The sequence below is a fragment of the Sciurus carolinensis genome, chromosome 10 (genome assembly GCF_902686445.1).
Source record: "Sciurus carolinensis chromosome 10, mSciCar1.2, whole genome shotgun sequence".
Taxonomy (NCBI): Eukaryota; Metazoa; Chordata; class Mammalia; order Rodentia; family Sciuridae; genus Sciurus; species Sciurus carolinensis.
The window spans coordinates 123094-141735 of record NC_062222.1 but is presented as its reverse complement, the minus strand read 5'-3'; the positions used below and the strand labels follow the sequence as shown (position 1 = coordinate 141735).

The 18642-nt window shown below is 56.9% G+C and overlaps 1 protein-coding gene across 2 annotated transcripts in view; it reads left to right on the top strand.

Moving 5' to 3' along the window:
- The window catches only part of Sec24d (SEC24 homolog D, COPII coat complex component), a 73533-nt gene extending 58839 nt beyond the window's left edge, over positions 1–14694 (top strand). For both annotated transcript variants that reach the window (XM_047566388.1, XM_047566387.1), the window contains exons 18-23: positions 1282–1420; positions 2046–2164; positions 6397–6576; positions 9235–9426; positions 11328–11417; positions 13977–14694. In XM_047566388.1, coding sequence (XP_047422344.1) covers positions 1282–1420; positions 2046–2164; positions 6397–6576; positions 9235–9426; positions 11328–11417; positions 13977–14117 — 861 coding nt within the window. In that variant the 3' untranslated portion in view covers positions 14118–14694. The remainder of the gene's footprint in view (positions 1–1281; positions 1421–2045; positions 2165–6396; positions 6577–9234; positions 9427–11327; positions 11418–13976) is intronic.
- Positions 14695–18642: the final 3948 nt, after the last annotated feature.

The window sequence follows — 18642 nt, the reverse complement described above, 5'->3', positions numbered from 1 at the left end:
TGTCCTCCAGAGAGCCAGGCTCCAGGCTGCACCCACGTCCAGGGTCCCCACCAGGGCCCACCCACTCTGTCCTCCAGAGAGCCAGGCTCTGGGCTGCACCCCACATCCAGGGTCCCCACCAGGGCCCACCCACTCTGTCCTCCAGAGAGCCAGGCTCCGGGCTGCACCCACGTCCAGGGTCCCCACCAGGGCCCACCCACTCTGTCCTCCAGAGAGCCAGGCTCTGGGCTGCCCCCCACATCCAGGGTCCCCATCAGGGCCCACCCACTCTGTCCTCCAGAGAGCCAGGCTCTGGGCTGCACCCACATCCAGGGTCCCCAGCATCCAGCATCCACCCACTCTGTCCTCCACAAAGCCAGCTCTGGGCTGCACCCAGTGTCCAGGGCCCACCCACTCCGTCCTCCACAGATCCAGCTCTGGGCTGTACCCAGCGTCCAGGGCCCACCCACTCCGTCCTCCACAGAGCCAGCTCTGGGCTCCCCCAGCGTCCAGGGCCCACCCACTCCATCCTCCACAGAGCCAGCTCTGGGCTGCCCCCAGCGTCCAGGGTTCCCTCTAGAGCTCACCCATTCCTGCCGCACGTGCATCACTCAGCTCAGGCCTCCTGAGTGCAGATCTTGTGGAGGCGGCCAGAACTCTGTTCTGGTGGTTCTGGGGGTTGTGCAGGCTGGTGGCCCGGAGCTGGTCCTCCTGAGTGTCTGGTCCCCCTCCTGCCCTCATGTCTGTGCCAGGCTCTTTCCCTGTGAGGACCACAGTCGGGTTGGAGTTGGCCTCCCTACCCTGTCCCATGGCATTGCTGCCTGGGTCCCTCTCCAGCACGGGCGCCTCCCAGGGCCGGGCTCGGGTCACAACTCAGCTCCAGCAGCCCTCGAGCTCGTGATCAGCATCAGCAGGGGCCAGAGTGTGCTTCTGTGGGAACGGTGACTAGAGGCCGTGGTGGCAGAGAGGTCGGGCTTTCCGAGGGAGCTCTGACGTCCACAGCCACGGCACTCGGGCTCTTTGAGGCACATGTGGTCAGCATGAGCCTAAGCACCCCATGGACCTCACTGTGGCTGTGAGTGGACAGAGCCCGGTGTGGCCACCCACTGGAGGTGCGGTGCTCCCTGTGTGTCTCTAGGCAACGTAGGCCAGTGGACAGCTCCCAGAAACTCAGGGACAAGCAGGGCACCGCCGAGGGAGTGTGGGCTTGTAGGGGTCCCCTCCACGCACACAGCGTGGCGAATGAGAGCCCAGCGCCCAGTCTGGCTGGACGGCACCAAAGCCCAGGCCTCGCCCCCACAGTGTGCTGTGCTCTACACCACGGTTGGGGGCCAGCGGAGACTGCGCATCCACAACCTGGGCTTGAGCTGCAGCTCCCAGCTGGCCGACCTGTACAAGAGCTGCGAGACGGACGCCCTCGTCAACTTCTTCGCCAAGTCCGGTAAGCCCTCCGGGCGCTGGGTCCGGGCTGAGCGTGGTGGTGGCGGGAGTGGGTGGAGGTGCAGCCAGGCGGGTGGGCACCAAGCGCGTGGAGGCAGAGGGCAGGAGGACGCACGTCTGCAGGCTGCAGCCGCAGGTGCCAGGCCGCAGCTCCACACCGGGCTGGGAGACCCACCCGTCCGCCCCAGCGGGGGTCAGACTGGAGTGCAGGCAGCAGGGGGCGCTGCAGGAGGCTGCAGGCCTGGCTGGCCTGGCACCCTCGCCTCGCGGGCCCTGAGCTGCACAGACCCAGCACCTTTCTGCACGAGGTCACGGAACACGCAGCAGTCCAGCCTCAGGGATTCAGGACTCCAGAAAGGGACAAGCTGGCCCTTCTCTCTGTGCAGGACTGTTTCTAATGTTCTGGAGATGATTCTGGGGCCACAGTGGCCTCCTGCTGTAGGCAGGCCACTGCTCTGCACTGAACTAGATGCCACCCCGTCAGGAGGGGCGGTCAGCAGGATTCCCACTTCTGAACACGGCCATCCTCACATCAGCCCTGAGAACAATAGCAGTTTGCTCTACTATTTGAAGAGATCAGTATCTGGAAGTTTGATGCCCGTTGACTAATGGCTTTTTGCATTCAGCTTTTAAAGCAGTTTTACACCAGCCTGTGAAGGTCATCCGGGAAATCCTAGTTAATCAGACTGCACACATGTTGGCGTGTTACCGGAAGAACTGTGCCAGCCCGTCTGCAGCCAGCCAGGTGAGCGGAGGGAAGGGTGGCAGGAGAGCGAGAGCGGCTGCTCCTTCGGCACACAGGCCAAGGGTGCGGTGCCACATGGGGAGCAGGCAGTGGCCACATGGCAGGGGGCCAAGGACTGGTCTTGGGGGCCATGATTATTTATAGCCAGCATTAACAATGGTTTCACAGAGCGCCTGAGCCAAAGACGCTCCGTGTTTAACTGGGGGTCCGTATGGATGTGTGGACAGCAGAGCACGGCATCATCAGTTCCCTGCCACCCACGGATGGCGTTTGCATTGCTCGCTGACCACATACTCTTGCAACTGAGTCACTGCTGGGGAGCTGCTCCGAAAGCCTTGCTGCACCCGCACCAGGAAGCAGAGGCCTGAGGGCCCTTTAATTATCTGGAACTATCAGTATCAGTATCTGGAAGTTTGATGCCCGTTGACTAATGGCTGTTTTTCGGAGCTCTGCTCTGAAGGTGGACCCCTGCCTCTGCGCTGGCCCTCCCTGAGGCAGTGGGCCCTGGGTGCTGGCCCTCCCTGAGGCAGTGGGCCCTGGGTGCTGGCCCTGCCTGAGGCAGTGGGCCCTGGGTGCTGGCCCTGCCTGAGGCAGTGGGCCCTGGGTGCTGGCCCTGCCTGAGGCAGTGGGCCCTGGGTGCTGGCCCTGCCTGAGGCAGTGGGCCCTGGGTGCTGGCCCTGCCTGAGGCAGTGGGCCCTGGGTGCTGGCCCTGCCTGAGGCAGTGGGCCCTGGGTGCTGGCCCTGCCTGAGGCAGTGGGCCCTGGGTGCTGGCCCTGCCTGAGGCAGTGGGCCCTGGGTGCTGGCCCTGCCTGAGGCAGTGGGCCCTGGGTGCTGGCCCTGCCTGAGGCAGTGGGCCCTGGGTGCTGGCCCTGCCTGAGGCAGTGGGCCCTGGGTGTTGGCCCTCCCTGAGGCAGTGGGCCCTGGGTGCTGGCCTCCCTGAAGCAGTGGGCCCTGGGTGCTGGCCCTGCCTGAGGCAGTGGGCCCTGGGTGCTGGCTTCATTGCCCTGCACTGAATAGCTGGACATAGAATCTTGGTTAAAGGTGAAGATGGTGAGCGATCATCAGAAGTGGTCAGTGGGTAGAACAGGAGGCTCCTGCCCAGGGCCTTCAGTGGCCAAGGTGGTGCGGTGGCTCTGGGTCCACATCCATCATCTGGGGAGGGGTGGGAGATGACGCACACAGGCCTACTGGATCTCCAGGAAGCTCCCTTCTGTGTGGTCTGGGACGGTCAGCCGTGCACTCCTTCCTCTCCCGCACCCACAGTCACATGAGTGTCTGTGGTTCTGTGACTGAGAGGTCGGCCACCTCAGCTCATGGCAGCACCATGCAGAGACACAGCCAGCGCATGGGCCCCACAGGCCTCGGCACCTGTGGTCGGGCACCGGAGACCAGGACCAGCGCTGGCCGGGCTGCGAGGCTTGTCCCTGAGTCCCTCCCTCAGGATGCAGTGATTGGGACAGTGCAGTTGGCGTCCTCTGCAGCTTTGCTCGCTAATGGCAGGATGACTAGGAACCTCAAGAGGAGAGAAGATCTGCCAAAGGAAGAGGACACCCAGCTGTCCTCCCTCCTGGTCAGCAGCGCACAGTGCTGGCCGCGGCCAGGCCTTCCCTTAGGCAGTCCGCTCTGTGTAGACACCACAATGCCCCTGCTCTCTGGCACTCGACCGAGACCATTCCTGTTCACATAATGGATCTTTCTTTCTCCGCCAGCACATTTGAAGCCTTCAACCGACAATGCACTTGAAATAGTGATGTAACGTAGATGCCATCGTGGAGTCCAGAAAACATAGAGGCTGAACACCATTACAACAGTTCTGTCAAAACAAGCCGGTAGCCAAAAGTAGACGGCCGAGCTTTCGGTTCTCTGCAGAAAATGCAATGCAAGCTGCCTAGGGAGCCCGAGGGTCTGCCTCTGCTGGAGCTGCCGTGTCCTTGACGTGACCCTGCCCTCCATGTAGGAAGCACGGACCAGGCAGGAGAAAGGGCTAGGGACAGAGTTCGGGGAGCCCCAGGAAGTGGGAGGTGCAGGGCTGAGACAGGCCAGAGACATAATTAAACAGTGTGAGGGTTGCTTGCTTTGTCAGATCCAACAGCTCATGGCTCTGAGCTAACACATATTACATTATTTGGGTAAAGTAATTCAAAAGACGAATCAGATGACCTTATTGCAAATTAATCCTTGTTTTGTCAATTAAAGGCAAAGAAAGGTTTTTAAACTCAAGCAGACTACAATCCCTCCCTCCTCACCTACAGCTTTTTTCTCCCAGAATGATTTGTTGCGAAGGGGGCCACAGAGCTTGAGAGAAACATTTTATGCTCACAATATGATACTACATTTTCTTTTCCCCTCACATATTTTGACTAAGTCGTCACCATGCTTTCTTCTACCATGACCTGTGTGGTGCAGTGGAACCCAGGCCTCAGCCTGCTAGACATGCTCTACCATCAGGTGTGAGCTGCACTGGAACCCAGGCCTCAGCCTGTAGACATGATCTACCATCAGGTGTGAGCTGCAGTGGAACCCAGGCCTCAGCCTGTAGACATGCTCTACCATCAGGTGTGAGCTGCAGTGGAACCCAGGCCTCAGCCTGTAGACATGCTCTACCATCAGGTGTGAGCTGCAGTGGAACCCAGGCCTCAGCCTGCTAGACATGCTCTACCATCAGGTGTGTGCTGCAGTGGAACCCAGGCCTCAGCCTGTAGACATGCTCTACCATCAGGTGTGTGGGTAGTGGAACCCAGGCCTCAGCCTGTAGACATGCTCTACCATCAGGTGTGAGCTGCAGTGGAACCCAGGCCTCAGCATGTAGACATGCTCTACCATCAGGTGTGAGGTGCAGTGGAACCCAGGCCTCAGCCTGTAGACATGCTCTACCATCAGGTGTGAGGTGCAGTGGAACCCAGGCCTCAGCCTGTAGACATGCTCTACCATCAGGTGTGTGGTGCAGTGGAACCCAGGCCTCAGCATGTAGCCATGCTCTACCATCAGGTGTGAGGTGCAGTGGAACCCAGGCCTCAGCCTGCTAGACATGCTCTACCATCAGGTGTGAGCTGCAGTGGAACCCAGGCCTCAGCCTGCTAGACATGCTCTACCATCAGGTGTGTGGGCAGTGGAACCCAGGCCTCAGCCTGCTAGACAGTGCTCTCCTGGTGGGCTACACTCCTCCCTTTCCTTAACTCTTTACTCCACTCCTTCTCCTCTCCTCCTCATTCTCCTTCTTCTTCTTTGTCTTTCTCCTCTTCCTTCTCCTCCTCCTCCTCATCCTCCTCCTCCTCTTCCTTCTCCTCGTCCTCCTGCTCTTCCTTCTCCTCGTCCTCCTCCTCCTCCTCGTCCTTCTCCTCCTCCTCCTCCTCCTCCTCTTCCTCCCTTCCTCCTCCTTTCATTGTCATTCACCTCTTGTTTTATTCCCTGTACTCCCTGTCATCCTACGTCCCGTTTTCAGGTATTTGGGTCCTTTTTGGGTCCTCTTCGCCAAGGCCACCCCTATGTCTTTTAGGTCAACAAATGTCTGAACTGTAGTAAACCAACCTGCACCTTTAAGTTTTAAGATATATTCTTTAACTGTACTGTTGTCACAAATAGTACGAGCTTCTTAGAACATTCTGAGTCCACAATGGTATGTAATATGCCTACCCTGTAACCAGCTCAGAAATAGCACCCAGACTCCATGACTCTGGCACATGACCATGATCTGATTCCCACACCTTTGGTCAGTTTCCTCGCTGAGAATTAACAGGGTTCCAAGTGTTGTCAAGTGGAAATGTTATGCTAGAGAAGAAATAAACATCAGGTGACCCTTGACTGCCTGTGGCTTTGTGAAAGGAGTCCAGAGGTGGGGCAGAGGGAGCTGCAGGCAGGCTTGGGGTGTTTCCCAGGCTGGTTGGGAAGCCCTCTCCTGTGCCTAGCTTCCTGGACCATGAGAGACCTTGATGTGAGGAGAGTCAGCAGAGCCCCAGGGAGACCATCTTTTCCATCTGGATTCTGTCTTTTCATCATTAACAGCTAAGAGAACCCCTGGGCTTGCAAGCCAGCTTTGTGGGGATCTGCTGCAGTTCTCATGGTCTCCTGCGGATGGTCTTTCTGGGTGTTTCATCAGCTGCTTGTATGAATGGCTGGGAGGGACCAAGAAGCGTGGGCTGTCAGCAAGGACGTGGACGTGGCTGGCTTGCTGTGCGGCATGGCATCCTGGCACGGACTCCAGGGCAGTAGGGACATGCATCTTTCTTTTTCAGCTCATTCTACCAGATTCCATGAAGATATTGCCAGTGTACATGAACTCCTTGCTGAAAAGCTGCGTGCTGCTCGGCAGGCCCGACACCCCCACAGACGAGCGGGCGTTCCAGAGGCAGCTGGTCATGACCATGGGAGTGGCGGACTCGCAGCTCTTCTTCTACCCACAGCTCCTGCCAATCGTAAGCTGCTCTGGGAGGAGAGCCTTCCGCTAGGCGGAAACCGGAGGCTGCAGCGCCCACAGCACATGCAGGGCAGCTTGAGCAAGTCGCACGTGTGCAGGACACACGCAGGTGTCTGGAGGGCATCAGTGCAGCCGCTCGCTCCCTGACGGGCTCACAGCACTCTCTCCTCTCCTCCCTCCACTGTGCATCCCGGGCAGGTGCATGGAGAGCCACAGCAAGGCCAGGCCCCTAACCCAGCTGTGGAAGGGCTGAGCATCAGACAGCCTGGGCACGTGAACATGGGATCGCACACGCCTGCACTCGCACACACGTGGGATCTCCGGTGCTCACACGTGCCCGTCGTGTGTACAGACATCACGTGAGCACATGTCCATGACGTGTACAGAATTGTACGGCACATGTGCTCATCGTGTGACTGGGGAATCATGTGCATGTGTGTTCATATGCACATGTGCACACCATGTTTACCAGATCTCACGGGCAAACGTGTGCACCACCTGCACACATTTGTTGTGTGTCTAGATCCCACATTCATGTGCCTTTCATGTGTGGGAGATGCCGTGTGCACACACATTCACCATGTGTTTGGGATCACACAAGCACACGCTTCCTCCTGTTAGGGTGTAAATGTCTAGGGGTCTGGTTATCCGATGAGGTCAGCACCACTGGCCTGGCTCAGGTGCAGTCAGGGTAACAGCTGACTTCCCAGAATGACGTTCCCTGAAGGTTCTCCCCTCTGCTCCTGCTTATGCCTGGACAGCCTCTGTGTGGCCAGGTCTTTCCCTGAGACCCAGCAGGTCAGGCTGGCGGTGTGAGGCAGGGCCCTGGGGAAGGGGCCCTGAGGCTAATGCAGCTGGAATAGGAAACTACAGTTCCTTCTGTCTTTATGACTGGCAGAAGTGACTCTTCAGCTAGAGCTGGACAGTCCAGTCCTCAGAGTAGAAAGAGTGGGAATCTGTGGGCCACAACACCACCTCTCCTCAGAAATGCCTGGCAAGCCACCTGCAGCCAGCCTTGGGCTCATCCCCTGGCAGAACCCAGTCTCCTCGTTCCTCCGTTGTCTCCTTATGGCCAGGACTCACCCTCTCCTCACTCCCACCCTCCCAGAGTCCCTTCTCCAGCCATCTGGCGCTTCCCCTGCCTGGGAGCTCGTGCTCTCCCCAGAGTGGTCTGGAGCGCAGGAGCCGAGTTCACTTTCTGTACAGTCTACGTCTCTGCAGAGTCTGGTCTTCCTTCTGTTCTTAAATGTCATTTACATACAAGTCACCCTGAAGCCTTTCAGAGGGCCTCCAGCTGCCCTCCAGTCGCAACGTCCCCATTACCTGCTGTGTGTCTCTCTCCTGGGATACGACCTCAAAGCCCAGCCCTCCCCCTGCCCCAGCTGCCTCCCTGCCCCTCCCCCTTGCCCCCAGATGCCTCCCTGCCCCTCCCCCTTGCTCCCAGCTGCCTCCCTGCCCCTCCCCCTTGCCCCCAGATGCCTCCCTGCCCCTCCCCCTTGCTCCCAGCTGCCTCCCTGCCCCTCCCCCTTGCTCCCAGCTGCCTCCCTGCCCCTCCCCCTGCCCCAGCTGCCTCCCTGCCCCTCCCCCTTGCCCCCAGCTGCCTCCCTGCCCCTCCCCCTGCCCCAGCTGCCTCCCTGCCCCTCCCCCTTGCTCCCAGCTGCCTCCCTGCCCCTCCCCCTTGCTCCCAGCTGCCTCCCTGCCCCTCCCCCTTGCTCCCAGCTGCCTCCCTGCCCCTCCCCCTGCCCCAGCTGCCTCCCTGCCCCTCCCCCTTGCCCCCAGCTGCCTCCCTGCCCCTCCCCCTTGCCCCCAGCTGCCTCCCTGCCCCTCCCCCTTGCTCCCAGCTGCCTCCCTGCCCCTCCCTCCTGCTCCCGCCCCTCCCACATGCCAGCTCCCTCCTGTCTCCTGACTTCTGCTTCTTCCTCCAGGTCCTCAGGCTGCAGTCTGGGAGTCTGGCAGCCTTCCCTGCAGTCCTCTCCCTCATACCCGCACACCTCTAGCAAGCTGTCCAGAGCTTCCCTCCCTGCCCCTTGTCTGCCTCAGTGTACATGCAGTCCAGAGCCCCCACTCTGTGCCTGTTCCACCAGATCCCAGGGTGCCCTCCCTCCTCCACTAACAAGTTCCTGCTGCACCGCTCCCTCTCCTTGCGCCTGCTAAATACCGTCAGCTCATGTCTGCGGGAGTGCGCTCACATGTCCCCTCTCAGGGGGAGCCAGGGCTTCTGATCCCTGGCCACTGGCCCTTGTATTCTGCTGCCCTCCCTTCTCAGCCTCCTCTCGCTGGCCCTCAAACCCCCATCAGCTCTTGCCCAGGACCTTTGAGTGGCTCTTCCATCCACAGTGTCTCCTAGATGTTCCCCCAGCTCACTTCCCTGCACGCAAGTCCACCCACCTCCCTGGAACACCTCTTCCACCTGGTGCTCCCGGCGCCCTTCTCAGTTCTCTGCTTCCTAGCTCTGACCCCCATCCACAATGCTGCATGTGTTCCTGTTTCCTGCCCTGGCTGTAACTTCACGAGGCAGAGGGCAGACATCTTCCCCCACATGTCCTGGGGCAGGAGGGAGGGGCGGGGAGGCAGGTGGGCACTCAGGGAAAAGGGAGGGAGGGAGAAGAACCGGCAGGCAGGAGGGCGGCCTCTCGACCCCACCTCTCCTGCACAGCACACCTTGGATGTCAAGAGCACAGCCTTACCTGCTGCCATCCGCTGCTCCGAGTCCCGTCTCTCAGAAGGAGGGGTCTTCCTGCTGGCCAACGGTCTGAACATGTTCTTGTGGTTGGGAGTGAGCAGCCCACCCGAGCTGATCCAAGGGATTTTTAACGTGCCGTCTCTTGCACACGTCAATACAGATATGGTAAGAGCCTTCCACTGTTTTTATAGTAATATACAAGATGTAAATTCTTAAATAAATGCTGTCTGCAATTTTATAGCACAAAGAAGAAAACAATAAGACCTAGTTTTGTATAAGGACGAGAAGTTGGTGATTTCATAAAGCTACAGCTAGCCGATGTGAAAACGTTTGGACAGGGGTCAGCCATCACGGTGACTGACAGAATGGGCAGCACGGCAGAGTGTGCTCGGTGCCAGCCCCACGCTTCCTCTCCCCTCACAGCCAGTGAGCTGGGCGCTGGCCTGCATTCTGCAGATGCAGGTGAAGACTGTAGCAGCCCAGGCAGCTCTTGAGCTGGGGTCCCCCTCCACCGCAGTGCTGAGCTGGCAGAGCACTCAGAACAGTCACATCTCGGGGCGCAGATGACATCAGATAGAGTCACAGAAACAAACCCCCCTTCTGTTAAGATCATAGCAAGAAATCGTGGGTCTGATGTGGGAACGACTGCAGATGTCTGTCTTGAAAGTAGTTTAGGAGCCGGCAGCTGCCGTTGGCTGGAGAGTGGAGCTCGCTGTGAGCGGCTCACACACGGGTGCCTCGGCTGTGGCGTGGGGACCCAGAACCTCACTCCGGCTGCGGCGGGTGGCTCGTTTCTGGGCATCACACCTGATTTCTGTCTGAATGTATCGGTAGTATCTACAGCATCGTGAAGATCGGGCAGGGCCAAACTCCAAAGCTAAAAGGCAGGAGGTCAGTGCCGTCCACAGGAATGTCAGTCTGTGCGGCGTCCAGTTCTCACCAAAAGACCGGTCAGGTTAAGATTCACAGACAGTAGTCTGCCTGTGACTGAAAGTAAAGAATGGTTAGAAATGCAGTTTTCAAAAAATATTAAACAAAACTAAAATTCAGTAGGCAAGAACTGCATCCAAGAGGTTTGTAAAATTTAAGGAAACACCCTCTCGTATCATGAGTACAGGCTCAGAGCCGAAAGAACATGCTTGCAAAACAGCCCGTCTCTCCACCGAGAGTGGGTTGGCAGTTTGTGCTGCCAGCACACCCGCTTCTCACCTTCGCCCACAGTGACACAGTCAGAACCCAGGGCAGGCCTTTGCTTTAGAGGAGTAGGTACCTGAGACAGGCACAGAGGCAGACTCAGAGTTCGGGTAGCAGGACGCTCGTGAGGGAGCAGGGTGCATGGGACACGCGGCAGGGTCTTCTCCCAGGCCTTGAGGCTCTGCAGGGAGCCTCCTGCTGCCTCCAGCGACTCTGGGGCCTGGGCATCTGAGAAGGAAGCCTTGGCGCTCCTGGAGGCCAGGTACAGCTGGACTGTCCCCAAATAGCAGCTGGACTTCTGGGACCTCCAAGGCCATGCACCCTGGAGAAGTGGGCGCCTGGACCTGGCTGCACGGTGGCCCTGGGCAGTGCCTCCCAGGCAGCCTCTGAAGGCGCAGACCCGCTCTGCTAACTGGAGAAGGCACTGACCCTTCACGGGAGGTGGCCCCAGGTGTCCTCTGTGTAAAGCACACCGCGTGTCACCAGGGATGTGCCTGTCGAGTCCAGAGAGGGAGGTCCACTCTCAAAAGACGGAGACATTGGCTGGCTGGTGAGAATGTCCACCCACTAAACGAGCCACCTTCCCTTCACCCCTCACTTTGATTTTCTGGTAAATCGAGGCAGTGTTCCCCTTGGCATTAGAGGCGTTTTCCACGCCCTCAGCCCCTTTGCTGAAGGTCCCCTTGGCATCAGAGGCGTTTTCCACGCTCTCAGCCCCTTTGCTGAAGGTCCCCTTGGCATCAGAGGCGTTTTCCACGCTCTCAGCCCCTTTGCTGAAAGGTCCCCTTGGCATTAGAGGCGTTTTCCACGCTCTCAGCCCCTTTGCTGGAAGCATTGTGAACTGCTCTCAACCTTGGTCTCCTTGAACCCAGACGCAGCTGCCTGAGGTGGGAAGCCCACACTCCCAGCAGCTCCGAATGCTAATGGGCATCGTCCAGCGGAAGAGGCCGTACTCCATGAAGGTAGGAGCCCCTCTCCTTTCCTCAAGCTTCACTGTTCCCCTAAAGACTTCGGGAAGTGTGTGTTCTGTGACTTCGTGACATGATCTGCATATCGACCTGCTTGGCTGGCACGTGCCCAAGAGCTCCAAGTGCGTGACGGCCCAGACCCGGTGGCACAGGGGCCCAGGAGCCCTGGCCAGCTGACGTCGCCTTTCCTTGAGTACCATTCAGAAATTCATGACACTTGCATTTTTTTTTAAATAAAGGGGTTGAACTGAAGTAAACTGAACCAATGAGCCACCTGAAGCCTCTAGCATGCATCTGGGTCAACACAGAACCTTCCAGAACTGTGTCCATACCCTCTGTTACCTACTGCAGTTTGTTTTAAGGGCAAGACCTGGAGGTGGCTGAGGAGGTCACATCTGGGCCACTTGAGCAAGCCAGTTCTCCTACTGAGAAGGCACACGGGAAGCTAGGGAGGCCTGTGACCACATTCCGTCCCACTCCACAAGGCCACCTCCCCCAGTAGAAAGGCAAAGAAGGAAGCAGCAGGTCCCTCCTGTCCACCCAGTGTTGCCCCTCGGGGTGGGTGAGCCCTTGAGGAGCCACCTCCCTGTGCAGCACCGGACAGCCCACCCACCCATCCTGACCCGCGCAGGAGTGGGCAGCCTCCGTGCTGGAGCAAGAGTTCACTCCTGGTTCTCTAAGCCCCTCCGTCCATGGCCAGGCATTGCCAGAGGACATTGTGTGGTGGTCACCCTGTGAGAACTCAAGCAAAACTGAATGCCCCGCAAGATGAGCCGTATCAGCTTCTCCACTGACCTCCATGGAGGAAGCAAACTTTAAAGACATGGACCCCGGGGTCCTCCTTCCACAGGTCCCATTCGCAGCCTCTGGCTTGAGTTGCACTTCTGATATGGACCACACCGTGCTGCCCCACCTGGCAGGCCCCATGGCGCGGGGAGCGAGTGGCACAGCGTTCCAGGCGAGTGCGAAGTCTTTCAGACGCACTCCGAGAACTCCTTGGAGAAGTCTCCACAGGGAAGCCCCCAGCTGCAGCAGCACGCCACGCACTGCCTGGCCTCCCGCGAGGAGTGGCGCCCGCCACGCAGGCAGCAGTCGCAGTGCCACTCTCAGTGCCCACGCGGCCCCACACCACCACTCAGGGCAAGAACCAGCTGCTCACCTCATGCCGGGCACCAGGACTGCTCTTTTCTGTGACATTTGACAGAGACTCAGAGCAAATGAAAACATGCTTTCAGAAAGTCAAGACTGAAGAGGAAGCCGGGCACGGTGGTGCTTGTCTGAAATCCCAGCAGCTCCTCTGAGGCAGGAGGATCCTGAGTTCAAAACCGGCCTCAGCGAAAGGGAGACCCTGTCTCTAAATAAAATACAAAATAGGGCTGGGGATGCGGCTCAGTGGTCAAGTGCCTCTGAGCTCAATCCCCAGTACCAAAAAGAAAAAGAAAATTAAAAAAAGACTGAATGGGAGGAAACAAGTTGGAATGGAGGTATCAACAATAAAATCCAACCACGTCCACAGGGAGTGAGCAGGGCGTGGGGCCAGAGTCACGCGTGTGATTGAGGGTCTTATTAGGCCAGAGCACTTGGAAGCTCATCAGCCTCAGGCACAGGTCAAAGCAGCAGGTCAGAAGGATCCTGCTTTCCCAGAGCAGACGAGGCAAGGGTGGGGAGGCCGGCCCGGCTCACAGGCCCAGGCCTGGGGAGGGTCAGTTCTGCCCCTCTCAGCTTTCTGCAGGAAGCCTACTTAACCGTGGAGCCTGCCTCTCAGTTGTGCATAGCTGCCCCCTCGTGAGGTGCAGCAGGTGCCTGTGAAAAGGGCTCTTTCCTCCTACCTGTTTTGTGCACAAGGCCTTCGGCCACATAGATTCAGAATTTTTTTTTTAAAAAGAGGAACAAGCCCAGTGATAGGATGGGTCTAAGATGACATCAAGACCTACGAACACCGTGAGAAGCCATGAATCAGGGCTCAGAATCTGGAGTTTCATTTTCCTCGGGCCTCTTGGCATGAAGCTTGGAGTCCTCCTCTGATGCTGCGCTGCGTCCCCGCCAGTCTGTTTCCCTTGAGGCCCTCTGTGCAGGACAGAACTGTTCCCGCTCCCGTGGGGTCACTGTGCGCCACTGCAGGGGCTCTTCACGTTTTCCTTGCCACGTTGTCTTCTACGGCTCGGAAGCACATGTGGCTGTGACTTGTCCTAGCAGCAGGGCCCTGAAGCACTGGGCCAAGCAGGGAGTAGCCTCCACCACCCCCACATCGGCCATCCGTGTCCTCTCCCTGTCCAGTCTCCCTCGCCTGCTCGCTGTTACACCTGCTACCAGTTGGCTGCCCCATTCTGATCTGCACTGCCACAAGGTCACATTGCCTTAAAGTCAAATGTCCCAGAGCCCCTGCCTCCTAAAGCCTGTTGCGTCACAAGCCAGCCGGCCCCAGCTCAGGCCTGGGAATTGAAGGCCACCCACAGCTCGCCCCTGGGAAGACTCTCCAAGGGCACTGTGCCTGGCCGGTGTGGTGAGGCGGGGCCCTGGGACGGCCCCTAACCACTGCTCTTGTTTCCTCAGCTCACCATAGTGAAGCAGCGGGAGCAGCCAGAGGCGGCCTTCCGCCAGCTCCTGGTGGAGGACCGGGGCCTGCACGGAGGCTCTTCCTACGTGGATTTTCTCTGCTGTGTCCACAAGGAGATATGCCAGCTGCTCAGCTAGCCGGGGCCAGCGGTCTCTGGGCACCCACGTTTCCAGAAGGCAGCAGGCTTGCTCTGATGCCCGCCACCCTGCAGGGACGCACTGGGGAGCGCAGAGAAGGCGCCTCGTATCATGAAGGAAGAGCCTACTTCTGATTGCAAGGTTTTAATTTTTAAAACTGATGCAGTTTGCATTTGATGAAGAACAGAGTTTACAGAATATTCTCAATTTCTTTCTTTGTGCTAGACATATAAATTATTTTTTAAACTGTATAGATTTGGGGTAAAAAATTGTCTTGGTTCCCCTCCTATTTCCAGTGAGGGGAAAAACTTAATTTTTACATTAAACCTAATTTTTTTAAACCACATAGCTCCATTGAACATACTTTTCAATGAAGATTTGCAGATTTTAATAACTTGGACTCTATCTAGTAGAACAATGTGTGCTCTACTCTTTTTTCATAATTATATATTGTCTTTATTTTCCAGTTGTTTTGTCTATAAAACTGTCTTAGTATTCTTAATGGTTCTTTGTACAATTTCAGCAGTTTCTACCTGTATATAATGAATCTTTACCTGTAACAATAAATAACTTCATATAAAAATTCAATGTGTAGAATCACTTTTATGTATTGTGAGATTCAAAAAAACTGGATGAAGCACTAAGCAAACCAGGATAACAACGTTATCTTTATTCAGGGTTGAGGACTGTTAGGCAATAAACCTAGGAAGTGTCGGAGACAGAAAGTGGAAAGGGTACTTGACGGCCTTGGCTGTCCCCTGGGTGCCGTCAGCGGACGCTGGTCCCACAGGACCACACCGATGGCACGTCAGGCCAGGAGTGGCTGAAGTGGGCCTCGGCGCCCGTCCCCACCAGGAGCAGGCGTGATGCTGCTGGAGTGGACATGGGTCCTGTTCCAGGAGCTGCGGTGCCATGAGGCCTGAGCAGACTGACCACGTTTCCAGCTCACTCTCGGAGCAGCCCGAGGCTCAGTGGGGCTGTTCATCAGCTGGTGGAGGCTGTGGGGCGAGGGCAGGGACAGACACTGTCGGGATGGGCCCCAGGCCTATCACCACTGTTTCAGGAGGACTGGCCAGTTTAACAAGTGCTGCAGGCTCTGCGGCCTGTGTCCAGGACACACAGCCTGCCTGCCAGAGGCCCTGGGAACAGCAGCTGCAGAGGGTAGCTGGTCGCTGTCAGTGGTGGGAGACCATGAACGTGATCTCGGGCTTCTTCAGTGCATTAGGAACCCAGCAGACAATGGGAATGCTGGCAATCTGGGTGGCCACTTGCCCAAAACAGGGTCCATCCACCTGCGGAGTCTGAGGCCTTCGGAAACAGTGCTCCTGCGCTGCAGCAGCACCGCAGGGCGCGTGCAGCCCAGGCAGTCAGAACACTGGAGGCAGGGAGTGCACAGGGCGTGTGGGCTGCTGCAGAATCCCTTGCTAGGGCTTTCCTGAATGGGCCAGGGTGACAAGGGCGGGGATTGTCCAGCTCCCAACTGGATTTGCTGCGGTGTCACGGAGGTTTAACTGACCGAGCTCCTATCTTTAAGTAACAGTTTCAGGGATGAGACACAGGGCCTCGATGCCAGAACCTCTCTGATGTATGAACCAAGGTGAGGATTCTGTTTCGAAGTCGCATCATTAGGAAGAGGTCACTCACTCAAGAAGGCCATGTGACCTGCACTTCCCAGAGGTCTAACCTAATGACAACAGGCCAAGAATAACTAAGAAAGATCTGTCAATGACTTTCCAGTTTGGCCAGATGGGAACATGTTTTATGAACGTAACGAGGAGTCCAGATCCAATTCCAGCTTGTCTTTGAACATGGAAAATGACCTAAACTGGATTTGAGGGCTCCACCAGGAGGCACCACACGCCCTACCCCGGGCATGCTGGGAAGTGAACGGCCGCCCTGGGGCCAGCACCTTCCCAGGCCCACCCAGCCCCTGTGCAGTGGCCGCCTCCCTGTGGGCATCATTCTTGACCACGCAGCTTCCCAGGACTCGGGGGGCCACCCTGCACTCCTCCCCTGCGCCTGTCCCTTCAGGAGGAACAGATGGTCCCTTTCCATTCGGGTTACTAATGAGGAGGTTCAGTAAACCACTCTTCTTCATATTTTAACAGGCTGTGTGTGGCAGAAAAGTAACGAAAAACTTATATCCTGAGCAGAGTTGCCTTTTAAAATTCAGTCAGTGCAAAGGAGGCTGACTGTTCAAGATGGCTGATAAATGGTAATTCACTGGACACTACTGCTTCCTCATCCTCAAGATAATGTTCTTGAGACAGTGGGCAGGGAACCCTTTTAGAGCAACAGCCTCCCCACTCAGCAAGAAGGCATCAGCAGAATGGAAAAGGCCTGGGAGGCTGAAGCCGCTGGAAACCACCATGGGAAGCAGGCCATGGAGAGCTACTCTTTCCTGAGCGGTCTCTGCATGCACAGGGACAGGTGAGAAAGGACCCCGTGGTCTTCAGGTAACAAGCCACAGACTCATTCCCCACAGCCAGGACCTGCAGAAGGGCAGACTCATTCCCCACAGTGAGCTGTCTGACCAAGGAGAAGTGAGAGCGGCCCGAGACCCTGAGACCACGTCCCGCGTCCGCGTCTTCCCAGGGAGCAGTTGGGACTCAGACTTGGGGAGCTCGTCAGCTCAAAATCTTGCATCGGCGTTTACATTTCTCTAAATTTTGCGCTGAAGTTATTTTTATAAATGCAGTAGTCTTTTCTCCTTTCCCTGCGATGCTGAGATGGAGCCCTGAGCCCTGTGCAGGAGCCACACGCTCTAGTGAGCCACGCGCCCAGCCCCAGTGTTCTTAACCATGCACATGTTCCGCTTTCAGCAAGCCTCACAGTAGTAAAGAAAGCTGTACTCTTGAGCTCCTGTTGACCAGTGTAAGCTCAGCTTCCTGGGGTTCTTAGTTTCACCTGAATTACGGGCAACAGCATTACATCAAGCTTTTTTTGAAGTTGCCTTGAAATCCATAAGCTATACAACGGCAGCAGATTGGACCACTGGACTCCACAACTACTGACCTGGCGACATCTGCTTTCCAGCGGCCCGTCTGACGCAGCACCGCAGCCCACCACACGGCACGGCTAGACTGGCTACCAGCCCCTCCAAGGTGCCCTCAGTGCACTGCAGAGCTCTGCAGCCGCTGGCCACCTCCTGTAACCTACATGCTGTGGCTTCAAAGGTGATGGCTTCTTGTTCTTCCTCTTAGTAAATTTTATCAGAGTATTTATTTATTTTTTTTTAATTTTTGGGCACTAGGGACTGAAGAACCTAGGGGTACCCTACCACTGATTCCCAGTCCTTTTTCTTTTTTACTTGAGACAGAGTCTTGCTCAGTTGCCCAATCTGGCCTCCAACTTGTGATCCTCCTGCCTCAGCCTCCTCAGTTTCCAGGACTACGAGTGTGCACCACTGCACCAGGACAGGCTTTTGAACAAGCTGCTGTAGCTCCTTGAAAGACACACATTAGCGGAGATCAGCAGCTTCTAAAATAAGCTGCTACAACTAATGGAAGGTATGAATTAGCGGTGAAGATGAATACACACCTACCAATGTCTCTGCTGCTGATGCTCACTGTGGCTCCAGGTCCCCAGCACAACCCCCTGGGCGTGGGCACAGGAGCTGATCTCTCCGCAGGGAGCCAAGGCTCGTAAGGCAGCAATCCTGTTCCTGTCCTGCCTACTAGGTGCCCTGGCACCAAGTCAGACCCCACGCTGACCCTGCCCCTAGTCTGACACTGACCTCTTGCACTGAGCTGCTTTTCACAATTGCCTGATAAGAAGAGCAACTCAAAGTTCATTTCTAGACTGAAAATGTGGGACATGTAAACATAAAGAGGACCAAAAACTAGGCAAGGCCAGAATATGAACTTCCACCAAAACCTTCTTGAGTATCCAGCCTTCCTAAGGGAGAAGGCAGCGGAGCCAGGGGTCTCTCCCAGCCTGCTGCTTGGAAGGCCAGGCTGTCTCTCAAAGGGATCAATTCTAGTCACACCTTGTTTCCCTTGACCTACTCTCTCTCTCTTGCTCTTCTCTATTTATGGGGGGCTACTGTGCCCCAACTTCCAACAGACCAAAGAGCCACTCCTCTCCTCTGTAAGACCAATTATGAAGCGGCTCTCACAGGGCCTGGGCCACCAGCCACAAGAAGGCCCAGGTGTGGAACACAGGAGGGCCCTGAGCCAGCCCTTCTGCAGGCCTGTCAGTGGGCACCTGGAACTTCTCGGTCCTCTGCATTCCCAGGTCAAGTTGACACTTCACTTCCGCCTCCAGTTAGTTTATAATGTCATTACAACAAACACTCTACCAACTGGGAGACACAACACCTGCGTCAAGAAAGACATGCTCTGGGCTGGGGAGATAGCTCGGTTGGTAAAGTGCGTGCCTGTACAGGGCCCTGGGTTCCATCCCCAGCACCAAAAAAAAAAAAAAAAAAAAAAAAAGACAGACACGATCGGACGCTGTCAAGACGCACTGGAAAGCCTAACCGGCTGAGCGAGCGAAGCTCGCCAGGCTTTCAGGTATCCCTCTC